The sequence below is a fragment of the Eucyclogobius newberryi genome, unplaced genomic scaffold (assembly GCF_026437365.1).
Source record: "Eucyclogobius newberryi isolate DKJ021-1_F unplaced genomic scaffold, fEucNew1.0.hap1 SCAF_19, whole genome shotgun sequence".
In the NCBI taxonomy this organism is placed as follows: Eukaryota; Metazoa; Chordata; class Actinopteri; order Gobiiformes; family Gobiidae; genus Eucyclogobius; species Eucyclogobius newberryi.
The window spans coordinates 16620738-16634227 of NW_027315823.1; the positions used below are offsets into that span (position 1 = coordinate 16620738).

General features: G+C 39.8%; 1 protein-coding gene across 3 annotated transcripts in view; it reads left to right on the forward strand.

The window, feature by feature from the left end:
• The window catches only part of foxp1b (forkhead box P1b), a 157219-nt gene that overhangs the window by 60725 nt on the left and 83004 nt on the right, over window positions 1-13490 (forward strand). For all 3 annotated transcript variants that reach the window (XM_072451905.1, XM_072451907.1, XM_072451906.1), the window contains one exon: window positions 12831-13000. In XM_072451905.1, the coding sequence (XP_072308006.1) occupies window positions 12842-13000 (159 nt within the window). In that variant the 5' untranslated portion in view covers window positions 12831-12841. The remainder of the gene's footprint in view (window positions 1-12830; window positions 13001-13490) is intronic.

Sequence of the window (13490 nt, forward strand, 5' to 3'; positions counted from 1 at the left end):
TTCATTAAAAGTCATTTAACAATAGTATTAAAAATGTAAGCAATACTCTTTTTTTAAAAATTATATACATTTGCATTGTTTTTAATCCTCCAATTATAACTTAACAATCATGCCCAATGTATTGCCTGTAATCGTCAAGAGTGTTAAGCACTTTGCTCAGCTCAACCGGCCTGTGCTTGGAATAAGGCTCTTCAGATGCATGGATTGGCTTTTCCCCAGTTCGGGTTGGATGATGGCAGCCTCACTCCAATCCTAAAATCCTCACGTTTATGATATTTGCCCAGTATTATCTGCAGCGCTAGATGAATGGGAGGGCCAAGCATGTGGAATGTAGAAGGTCAAACTGGCTGATTTACACAATACAGAGCCAGAGAATCCTTGGGAAAATACTTGGGAAAAGAATCAAACACGTCATGTGATACGCTCTTAACAGTGACCTTTACATTCTGGCCTTTTCCCTTTTTTCACCATCAAAATAACAGTGGAGCCGTATTGATATGATAAGGTGGAGATATGTTCTACAGATGGCTGGAATGGTATTTTTCATTGTGGTTTATTGTTATTAAATTGTTATTAAAATGTACAAATTGGGGTTGAGTAGAGAAAGTGTGCCGTTGTTATCAATAAGCACTTATAGGCATTGGCAAAGACCTGTTATACTGGCCCATTTTAAATATAGTTTTGTTTTCTTTGGCAATTATTGTTGAATATTTGATTTTAAAACAAGCCACACGATGCCTATAAATGTGTTTTCCGCTTGGACAGAGGTATGTTTTGCTGATAAGCTAATGGCATTGACCTTTGTGTTATTTTCCATTCTCGGTATGGTTAAAGTCTATTTGTTGATGTTAATGAACTTTTTCAGTTGCTTGTTTACTGACTCCAAGGTCATTTCTGCGAAGGGTTGTAGGCGTTTTTATTTACGACCAAAGATATGTGGTATGGTAAATAAATCAGGTGATATGGCCGATAGAAGCTGCACCTCACCCCCCCAGCATGTGGAGAAAACATATTTTAACAATTCTAATCATTCTAATAAAATGGGAACACTTGCCTTTTCAAGATGAGTTACACTTCAGATTGAATTTGAATGGATATAATAATGTTGTATGTGCCTGTAGTAATATGACTGGTAACTGGCATTCTTTTTCTTTTACTTTTGTGTGTTGAATTAAATATGAATGTTATCAAAAACCAACCAATCCATAAAATATGTCAGTTTCAATTACACATATGTTGAATTATTATGGATTGTAAATTACCTTTTTGAATCACAGTTACTGGAAGCACTCGCAAAGAATATGCACAAAACATTCTGCACCGAGTGGAGAAAATGCAGCCACAGACAATCTCATCGAGTGAGGGACCAATGGGAGCATTAAAAATGAATTAATGGAATGTTACTGTTGCTCATCTATGGGTGTAGTGTAGTGTTGAAAAATAAAAATTGATGTTGCCACCTACTAGCCGTGAAGGTGCATTTGGACTGAGTATGCTTTAATTAGAAGTGAGATATTAGCATTTCATTGGACTTTATGCTGGGTGAGGGGATCGGCCAGCCACTGCGCCTTCATTAGCCGCTTCTGTGTGTAATGAGTGCCCTCGTTAGCTGATAGAGTGAATTTGCCCTGGCTCTACCTTCATTTTACACACTACTTGCGCAGAAGAAGGCTTTTAAATAGATTTCTTATAAATAAAATAAGATGCATCTTCTGTACCATGTGACAAATACGTGTTGAGAAAGAACGAGGTACTATATATATTTTAGAAGCATTGGCAAAGCATTTTAGTTAGTATAAGTATGAGTAAACCACCCCTGCAATCTTTGAACAGAAAAGCGACCTGATTCACAGGTTTGGGCGTCCTAAGCATGTCAACTATGGCTTTTTCAGAGAGCCACCAATCTGCAGCCAGAGAATGTCTGCAGCTGATATCATTTTTCTCATTTTTACCTTACCTAGTGTGCACTTGAAACTGATGGCATGTGGTAGTCAATTTTAAAAGTGCAGCAGCTCTGACTGCTAATCATACTCTGGTTTTTGCACATAAAACAGCCGACAGACGAGCCAGAGCTGTGGAGTATTTTGTGTGATATAGAAGTCTTCCTAAGCCTCTGGCTGCCACTCCATTCTCAAAATCAGGCGTGAAGTGATTAGTATTTTATTGATGAGCTTCTCAAGTGGCAAGTGTGGGAAATTGGATCTTTGATCTCCTGGAGTTTGGGAAACCTCTTCTGAGAGTGTGGAGCTCAGTGTGCAGCTCTGCAGGTAACACACTCCTCCCCTTGGCAGCATTAGGCCAATACACACGCCACAGAACAGACAGAGTGAAAGCCAGCATCAGGCAAGTGCACGGCTCATGCAACAGATACACTCTGATCCCGTCGCAGAGGACAGGCCCTCCGCCCTTCTCCAAAACACATATTTGTTTTGTATGTTTTTGCTGAAAGTCTACAAGATGATTACATATGTTCATTAACACAACTGGGTATTTGTTTTAAACTTTAACCAATCACTTTGATATGCTAATTACAAAGTAATTTAATTTGAGCCCTGTAATGATGGTGCTGTTATTATGGACATAAATGATGCAGTTAAGCTGAGAGTAATCTCATTTGCATACTGTACATGCCAGTAAATTAAGCCTTTTCCTGCCTGGCTTCAGCTTTAATTTTCCCCTCCTTTTCATGGAGCGTGCCTCAGCCCCGTGCCTAATAGCAGGTCGGCTTGTTTGATGTGGAGAGCTGCTTCCTCTCACTAAATCTAGTCACAATATGTAACACATAAAGGCTCTCATTAGAAGTCTAAGTGCTCTTTTAAGAAGTTGGTATTAATAAGCCAGCATGCTTTGTAGTGATGCACAAAAACAGGTCTATCCCTCACTATAATAACGCAGCGCTTCTTAATCTACACAGGAAATAAAAAGTAATGATGATATAGCTGCCAATAGTTAAAGAGCGCCTCATCAGATTGTATACAGCTATGTGTTGAGCAGACATATCTTCAAAGATCTGATTGTATTTTGATATCACTCCTTTGAAAAAAAAAAAGATGAAGGGCATTAAGATGTTTTTTAACCAAGATGTTTCCCCTTCAGACACGAAGGTAATTGAAAAATATTGCCCCATTGTATGTTTAGAGCAAATAATTTAGCTGCTCTTCTTTGTACAGATGTGTTTTGAAGTCTTCATAAAAGCGTTGGCAGGACACGGGCAGCCTTGATAAAAGCGCCGGCGTGTTCATTAGAGAAGCAGCACCTTGTGGCGTCCGATTGTGTGATGTTTGCAGTGAGAAGGTAAACATGTTTGTCATACGGGCCGTATTTATGCTGATCAAACAGCAGAGAGGCCCGCCGTGAATCCTAAGGACTTTGGTTTCTTGGCTCGCAGAGGCCAGTCATTCTCTTCACATCTCTCAACATCACAGTCAGAACTTCTTTTTCTTTTTAAGTTGTGCTTTAGACAAGGGTAGGATTTAAATAGGATTTGGAAAAAAAAGAAAAAACGTGAATGTGAATGAAACCTGGCATATAGTTCCATCAATCATTGAAGTTGGATCTATTTCAGCAGACATTAGGGCTGCATGATTTGGGATGAATATCTAATTGTGATTTTTCTGTCATTGTGGTTAAATTTGCAATTTATGGTCATGTGTGTGGTGGAACTGATGGTACTTCAAAAATCGCAGCCCTTTGCGATTTGCTAATACGTCAATTCAAAATGCAATTTCGATGCGATTGTGATTAATCCTGCCATAGAAAAACACTGTGACTAGTTCTTCCCTGGTATTTCAGGACTGTGGCTGGACATGATCAAATGGCACATACATAAACAAGACCACTCACATCCATTCACTACAAACAATAGAAACATTGATAATCAACCGCAATTTAGAAACAAGAGCACTTAACCCTTCAACCTTTCAACCTTTGACTTGAAATTGTAAGTCTGGTTTTATGTTGCTAAATTGATGATGACACATACTGCTTTCTAAAGGACAAACTCTTGTGCTTCTATTTCGCACCAACTCGTTCCTTATTAAGAACACAGTGCATCTGGAGTACCATGAAGATTTTTTTTTTCTTTTCTTTCAGCTTCAGCCCATTTTTGCTAATTTTCTCGGCCTCTAATTGGCTACATAAATCGCGGCCGTTGCGGGTGAGAAATGTTGCGGTGTCACCCAGTGTAATCGTCACCCTTATTTACCAATTCATTAAGATTCATTGATGCGGGATCGGTGAGAGGAAATGACAGCATAAATCAGGCCTCCACCGTAATGACCCTAATCAGTTGGGAATTGCACAAAATGTCACGATGAACTATGTCCTTGTATTAGTGCCACTGTACATCGTCATTGTGCTGCTTTACGAGCGCGGCGCATCCTTCTGACACTGGCTGTATTTAACAAAGGGAAGATTCTGCTAAAAGGCACACATTCACGGAAGGTCTTTTTGGTATTTAGCCTCTCGGCCTTTGTCTCCACTTTAACTGCTTAATGGAAGGCACAAACTCTCCTCCGTTTTAACCCTTCGCTGGGATCCCGGGGCTTTTAAAATAATGACATGCCTGGTGGGCTTAAATGACTCTTCTAATGTAGCGTCACACAAGAAGAACTCAAAAGACGAAAAAAAAAGATTGTGTTGCTTATGTGCGGTTTGTTAAAAATGAATACGTGATGTTGTGTGTTGATGGATTATAGAAGTGCTTTTAAAATAGTTCTTGTTTAAGTGAAGGAGGAATCACGCCTCTTGGCCAATACAGTGTGAATCGAGGTCAGTGGAAGGACACTTGTATTTCAAATCACACAATATAATATGCCAAAACAGTCCTCTACAAAGAATACATTATATAGTTCTATTTTTGCACCTATTTATTCAGTTACTATTCAAGCCATCACAACTACAACTCATTTAAGTAGATTTACACAAATGTGATGACTTAGTCAACTGTAATTCATGAGGTAAACAACTGCAGCCTACCACAGGCGTTTTATTAATTCTACAGAACTTGAATTCATAGCCAAAAGTGTTACTCTTTTCACTCTGGACAGGAAGACTTCTCACAGATGACCCATAAGACAGCTGCTCTAATATAACAGCTCTCTCTCTTTGCATAGGTGCACAGGATTAATTAGACATGTTTGTTGTTTCCCAGGAAACACATTTGACTTTATTCCCCTTCACTTGTATACTTCTGGGACTTAGATTTAAATGAACTCCGCCCACAATGATTCAAAATAAAACTATAAGAGAGGCTGGGATGACAGGTAATGCAGGTGGTGATGGAACAATTATTTGCTCAATTGGTTTATTGGTTTATTTCATTCACATTTTGGAAAAGTCTTTTTACATCCAGGTAAGGACAACATAACACCCTTACAGTTTAAATAACGTATATTCTTTAAAACTTTCAACCATGTTATAATGTATGTATTGTTGCATTTGTGTGTGTTCCAGTTTTCCTGCATAAATGTCCCATCTCCCTATCCAGAGCTCAGAACTCTTACCCCTCATTGGAGCACAAATCATTTCAGTGCTTGGAATTAGTACTGACTACCATTATTTTTAGTGTCATTCAAACTAATTCACGTTTCAATTCACCAGCAGATGCCGTTCTACCGCCCTCTGCTGTCATTCTGTAGAGGCTAACTACAACTTTTAGCTATTACTTTTACTGTACAGCTGTATAGTATTAAAAGCACAAATAATGCATTATGGGCCCTCCTGTGGCACATTGTTAAGCCATAACCCAAATAATATACGGACTTTCTGACCATATATACAGCATTTGTTTTAGTCCTATATGGCAAACTCTTAAAGTAAACAATGATTTGTCTCCACATCCAACTGGGTGTTGAAAGATTAAAGTTATATTTTTCCTTGGCTCTGTGTTTTTGACGGCCCTAATTGGTAAGATGAGCTTGAGGGAAACACAGAGCCATTTGCTGCTGGGGCTGTGGTCTGGAGGAGAGGCCCCCGTCCCCTGTCTGTGTTCTGGCACTGCACTGTTAATGGGCATAAGCCACATGTGAGCAGGATTATCAAAGTCAAATGAAGGACAAGTGCTGTGAAAATGTGTGACGAGGCCCCACATCCCAGAATTACTATTCCATTCATGTACAAGCACATTTCAACTCATTAGACTTCTCTATTTGCTCAGTCTCAATCGGCTCGACTTGTACTAAAAATACCGTGGCCTGCCTTACTTTGGCACATTCCGTCATTGTCTGTGCACAGCGGGCCGTAACTCCGAGGTGTTCCGCACATCGCTCCATGCAAAGGAGACAAGCAGCTTTGTGTATTTTCTGCAATAACGGATTGACTTTGCCGTCTACAACTGTTCCTGATTTTAATTCATCTGAGCTAGTAGCGTATAGTATAATCACCTCACCTCTGCTCCCATGTTGAGGTTTTGCTCTGCTCATGCTGTTGGAATACACTCACACAATGTTAATTTCATGCTTGAGAATCCCATCATAGTCATTCCAATATGTCATAAATATGTGTTTGACACCTTTTCCCTAAATTTACCGCTAGCCTACATGGGGTAAGCAGACATTTTGCTATTAACCAATAAAACGTTATAAAGTTGGTTTTAAAATTGATATTACTTAAAATAAAAATGTGATGTCAACGTGCATTACAATTTTATTGTTTTAATTTTCCACAAATATTATTTAAACCTGTAACATTTGCAATTTGAAGCTTTGGGGCAAATAAAATCAAGGTTCTAGTGTGTGTGATGTATATGCATTACTGATATAATTGTATTGTGAACTTGGACTGCCAGCTTTGGCCTGCTTGAATAAAAGCATGTATGAATAAATAATATAATATGTGTATATAATACGTAGGGACTTGATTGATGTCAGCAGAACAAAATGAGAATTATATATCACTCAAAAGTCAAAATGCAAGAAATATATTTGACATTTGTGCCCATATAAAAGTCCTTACACAATAAATTATTGTGCAGGGCTCTCTGGGGTTTAAGTTAAAAAAATGTATTACTTTTTTTTATTTTTTTTTACATTTTGCAACAACATTTATAAGTGGAAACAAACAAGCAAAAAGAAATATGCACAATTCAAGGTTGCAACAATAAACCATACCAATAATACTAGTAATAAATATAAATGTTGCACACAATCACGTGGTAGCACTAAGGCCAATGGTAAATATTACTCAACAAATTATCGATACTTTACTTTTGCCAGCATTTTCAGTGCAGCAAGGTAGAAAGTGTTACGAAATGTTTGGGTCAGAAAGTCCACGGCTTTGCTCCCGCTGTAGTCGTTGGGTTGCTCGATCATATTTACCACTTGCAAAGCCACAGCGTCGCTTCAGCACGGCAGAGTAAAGCCAGAAAGAAGCAGAATTGAAGCATCTTGATGGCCATCTTGGACATCGTTTTGCATAAAAGATGCTGGATTATTTCACTAACGCATTGCTCTGCTAAAATGTTGTTTTGTCTTACATTTTCTAGTAAGGCCATTTGATTGCACAATATTTGAGCTTTAAATATGTATTAAGAAAGTCATTGAGACGATGCGCTGATTAATGGTCTATATCACCTCTTGTTTGTTTCCTTCCATCTAACTGTGTTCATGATTTCCCCTTCTGTTGTGAACACCAGCGCGCAGGAGCCTGTTGTTGTTTCCGCAAAGCCAGTTACTGAATAATTGAACTGAGTAAATGTTTAACATGTTTTTACAAGTTCCACGCTGCGGCGCCTGTGAGGACCCACTGTTTGTCGGGCTCAGAAGAAATGCTCCGTCCGACTAAAACGTGTTTCCATAGGAGCTCTTTGCCTTGTCCACACTCATGGCTGGTTGCTAGCAGCTGCAATGCGCCGACTCAATGTCAACTGTCAGAAGAATGGCCGTTTGTTTATGCTTGCTTATTTATTCTAGTGCATTTGCATCAACTTTGAGTCGCTAAAGTCTGGCCCATTCCCTGCACTTGTTTACTCTGCGCCTGCCCCGAGTGTCACCTAGGAAATGGACTCATCATTCCACCTGGTTAATATGAAATGGCTGCTTCTGTTTACCGTCCCTATAGCAACAATCACTCATTAAACAAATAGATGCTTTTGTTTGCCTGCGTGAGTTATGTGCTTGCAGTCTCGACAAGTCTGGGAGAAGTTGTGGTTTGCAGGGTGTTAGTATAAGAGAAAGAGATTAATAGCCATTAACTTTAAACATTTTTGTTGGTATCTGTGGTAGATGCATGTTGGCACACAGGATTACACTGTGAACTAGAATGTTATTTCATCTCGGTTTCTTGTAGCTTTAATTGTTGAGAAAGACTGTGCTAAACCAACATGGGCAAACATGCGATTAATGTGTAAAATGTTACAAAAAACGTCGGCAAACAAATCACATACGCAAATCTGACTCTTAATCAAAATCAAGTTCTATACCATGTGCACGTTGCATTAAAAAATCACTGTTTCCTGCACCAAAAAACAATGGATATTGCTAGTTTTAGTTAGAATAAAGACAATGAGACCCTGTTCGTCCTGAAAATTATGTTTTTGCATAGATGTAAAGTGAAGCCAAGTTTCTTTCCATCAACTGATCCCACAGTGCAGTTTCCGATGTCTATGTTAACGCCTGCCCTGATTTGATTCTGAAGACAGAGGAGGGTGTGGGTCCACTGTTTGGAAAAGTTATTGGGATGTAGTCCATTTTGTGTGTCTGTTGTCAAGCTAACGTTCCAAGAGGCAGGTTCCCAGAGTGCTTTATCAGCGATGAGAGCTGCGATAATGGATTATTTACCATTCAGCTTGTGTTTGTCTTTGGACTTTTCCCTAGAAGCGGCAGCCAAAATACAGCAAAACATAGCAGCCTTCAAAACCTTGAGAAAAATAGTGTTGTACCTTTGGTGCGCATTGATGTGTTGTCTAGTCTGGCAACCAAGCCAAACCCAGAGCCCTCAGAAGTGAACCTTTGCCTATTGTCTCCTCCTTTGTGTGTCTTTATCTCACACCCTAGAAATGTTGTGCTTTTGTTGTGCTTGTGTAAACATGGCTGTGTGAGAACTTGGCAAACGAAAGCAGGTGGCTGCCGAGGTTCTACTGTCATGAGCATTAAAGAAAAACACAACAAGTGGAGAGGTCAGGGCACAGCTGCGCGGGCCAGCCCATCTCCAGTCCTCTGCAGACCTGTGTGAGCGGGTGGATTCCAGCCGCCGTGACAAGGGACAGGCTTGGGTTTCCAGTGAGCGCCAGGCTGATGAGCTCTGGCTTCGGGCTCCGCTTAACCTTCAACCTGCCTGCTCAGGTGGGAGCCACGTGACTCTTGTTTGTACTGTACTCTTGTATTCCAGACAGGGAAAACACAACACACTGTAAACAAATATGAACTCTGACATTTTTCATTATCCACTGTTTGCTTCAAACTGTTGTTTTGCAAGCGGCTCCCTGGCCCCCATCAACAACAGCACCATCACTGCTCGCTTGTGCTGTTGATTTGATTTCTTTCAAGATTTCTCTGTTCTCTGAAAAATGGACATACACCATTTATAATTGATAGTTCTCTTGGTTACCTTGTGCATGGTTTATTTTGTGACAATAATGATAAAAAAATCACTACATCTTGTATGCTCATCACAATTTAATATACATTTATTTCATCTCCTTTTTCTTATTTCTGCTTATTTTGCCTTATACATTCAATGAACCAAATGCAGGTAAATAAACAGTTGCATGAACACTAGGCTCACTCAGTTCTTGTGGCTGTGCTCAGCTGATGATGTCGTTGCTGCCTCAGTGCCTCCCAGATTAACATTATTATCAGCGGCGCCCTCTAATAAGGCTCATTCCTATCTACTTGATATTTATGATGGATAATGCCCATTTTCCATTTTCGTTATTCCTCCAATTTTTTTCTCTCATGATATTGCTGCTTTTGCTGCTTTGAATTATTCTGTGGCAAAATTAATGAGAAAGTAGATTTATGGCTTTCATTTGTTTGTCAATTTGAAAATTAATTGGGTGTTAATTTTAGCCATCCCCTCATCAGTGCCGGTCCTAAGCGTGCATGCATTACTTTGCATATATTGTACCCTTTTTGCTCCTTTATTGTGGGTCACTAGTTTTGCATACATTAAAATAGCCCTGCAGCTCATTCTCTTGATTACTTTTGGAGATGCTATGCATTCAGGAAATTTACGCCCTTCCGATATAATTATTAACATTTTGCATGGGATGGCAGTGCATGTATAATAGCCATTACTCTCAGTGCTTTTATGCCACATTGGAAATAAGAGTGTGGAAAAATGCCTTTTATTTGAAGAATATGCGAGGTGGATAACATCAGTGCATGGTGTGTTTCAAATGGCATTTAATTTAGTGTGGTTCTAATTGGGATTTAGCATAAAACGAGACCTAGATGGAGCTTTGGCTGGCCAGATCCCACAGCTTTGCTTACTTGGTTCTTGTTTATTAAATCCCATTATGGAGAGAGGCTGTGCCAGACTGTAGGGGTGAGCCGGGTCAACATGTGTCTGGAGGGAGGGGGCGGCTCCCGCGCTAGCCCAAGGAGCTGCTACAGGACCGGCCCATTCTGCTCAGACAGGCCCCTGAGTGTGGGGGCGTTCTGACACACCACTGAACCCTCAGATGACTCACTCTACACCAGAGGAGATACAAACCATGTGGGTTTTGGTCTCGTGTGACTACTGAGCACTCCTGTGTAAGCCCTGCTTTGAGCCCGACACAATAGTGGGGTAAGGATGCAAGAAGATTGATATAAGTATGTCTGATAAATAATATTACAGCATTATTACAAATACATACTACATGTCAAGTGCATTATATTTGTATTTGTATTGTCAATTATTTCCCCCCCACATTAGAATCTACAAATGCCACATTATTTTTGGTACATTGAAAAAGATTTTCTTACAGCCATTTCTCTTTTGCATATGCGAGCATCAAACTCTTGTACAACCAAACACCAAGTTGTTTCATGAAAGGTGTTATTACATAATGTTTAACTTGATATATGCCACTCTGCACAATGCACGATGCGTTGTCACTACAGCATCACTGACACATTTTCCTTCCTGTCCCACACAGTAACACTGTGCCGAATACTTTGCTGTTGATGTGATGCTTCCTATTTTTTAACAAATCCATTTCTTGAATATTATCTCACCTACGCTCTGTAAATATCTTTAAATGACAAGTTGTCAAGCTCAATTTCCTATCTGTCAGTGTGAGTGTGTGTCCCTGTGGTGTCTGCATCTTGTTTAGACCTGGGTCTCTGGAGACACTGCCTATGTATTTGAACACTATTAACTGGCACTGGCCCTCCCATTACAAGGCTAAAAGCCCAGCCCATAAATCTGCATTTAGTTCCATTTTCACCTTCTTTCATGATGAGGCCCTGTGTTTTAAAGGCATTTATTCTGCTTCATATAAATAATTAATCAGCCAAGTTAATTTGCTTCTGCCCGACTTGGTCAGCTTCATTAACCACCGTGGAATTGGGAGGCAAGACGACATGCACTGAAGAGGCTGGCGTCCCAGGCACAATAGCTGTAAATCATCTGTTTGATTTGAGAGGTGGAGACACAGATATGCTGTGGTGTGTCACCATAACCCCTCATTTTGGTCTTATGTGTGATCAAAGAAGTTTGTAAAATTCTGTTTAATTGTGCTTACCTTTGGCATTAAACATCAAACATGTTTGAATGACATGTTTTTGATATGTGAATAACATTATAACAGCTCAATATACTGTGTTCTCACAAAGTGGTGTTATCTCACAACGGTACTAATGAACAAAAACATGCCATCACAGAAGTATATCGCTTTAAGTAATCTTTATGTTAACAGAGCATGGACATTTAAGATTAATATCCTTGTGACATTTAAGGAATTTATGTCCTTTACTGCAGAATCTGGTAGTCAAAGTGTACAAACATAGCATGCCAGCAGAAACTAAATATGTTATTAATACTTAATTAATATTTAAATTATATTCCCGGATTATATGGTACTGTTGAAATCACACTGTAATTTTTTATGACTGAAAAGTATTTCTATGACTTAAAAGTATTTCTATGTGATTTTAAAACACTGTAATCCTGGTTACACAAAGAAAAAATTGTATACAGCAAGTAATCACTGCTGGGGCCTGTAGATTATCTTTCGGAGTTGGATAGTAGTTATGAAGACGATTATTTTTATAACTAAAGGCCTTATTTATGAAGACCTGTGTTTTGGTATTAATTGAGCATCCCCAAAAGACTGTTTTTGGCTTGGATGTTTCTCATGGAGATCCTTTGGCAGGCCTCAAACGGCCACCCTGTTTCCCATTAAAAAGCCATTCTGTCGGGATTCTTCTGGGAGCCTGTGCGAGTAAATATATCAATTTCCATAGAAAGTGTTTTGTTTTGGAGGTCCACTGTTTTCTTGGGCTTCTCTGCACTCACTCGGTCCAGGTTGGGTTCCTCTCCTGGTGCGTGCCATACACTCTCCCTTTCCACATGTTCCTCCTGCAATGAACAATACAAACAAATGCAACTGTATTTGTCAGAACCGCCCTGTAAAAAAGCAAAACAAAAAGAGTAGTTAAGTAGCCTGTGGAGAAGTGGATGGCTGTATCGTATGCATGTGTATTTGCCTCATTGCACATAAGCAAACAAATACAAACCAGAGCCCAAACCTACAATACAAGTGAAATTGTGTGGGAAGTGTATGACAGATGTTTACAGTTTGGCCCACAGTTGTAATGCGAGCTCATAGTTGTGTGTTTTAACAGCTGTTTCACCCGTCTTTTTCTTCTTGTTTCTGTTTTTTCTCTCTCTGCGTCTTCTCCTAGGCTTTTCAGTCATGATGCAAGAATCTAGGACGAAGGCGATGAGCAATGAACAGGCCAATCAAAATGGAGCGGTGAGTGCGGAAGGCGGGACCAGAGAGGGACGTCCTGACAGCTCCCCACCATCAGCAGAGGTGAGTACAGCTGACCTCCTGCATCTCCAGCACCACCAGGTAGGCCCTTCACACCTGTCTGCAGTTCATTAAAGCACGTCAACTGCACGCCCAGGCACTTTGAAAGTGCCACTTAATATTTTATTACTTGTCCAGTACACCGGGTACATAAACACATTATCATTATTATTATTTATGTATATTGGGGCACTATTTTAATATTTAAACACTGGGAAGTGCTCTCTCTCTGATTGTCTTAGTTGTGGATGTGTTTATCACAGCATGCTGCATCTGCATTCCTGTAAAATATTCATTATGCTGTTCGCATGAGTGTTAAAAGTGTAGGTGCCACAGGATGTTGTGGACACAGAAGAAAGTGGAACGACCAATAGGAAGATAGTACTGTCCCGGACCTGTTGTAAACACTCCTCACACTCCTGCTAATGCCATGCTCTGCCATAGCTGCTAATGTGTGGTGGACATGCACCGGGGCATTCTTTTTGAAAATACTCTAAACACTTTGAGCATAGTCGACTTAAAACAAACAGAC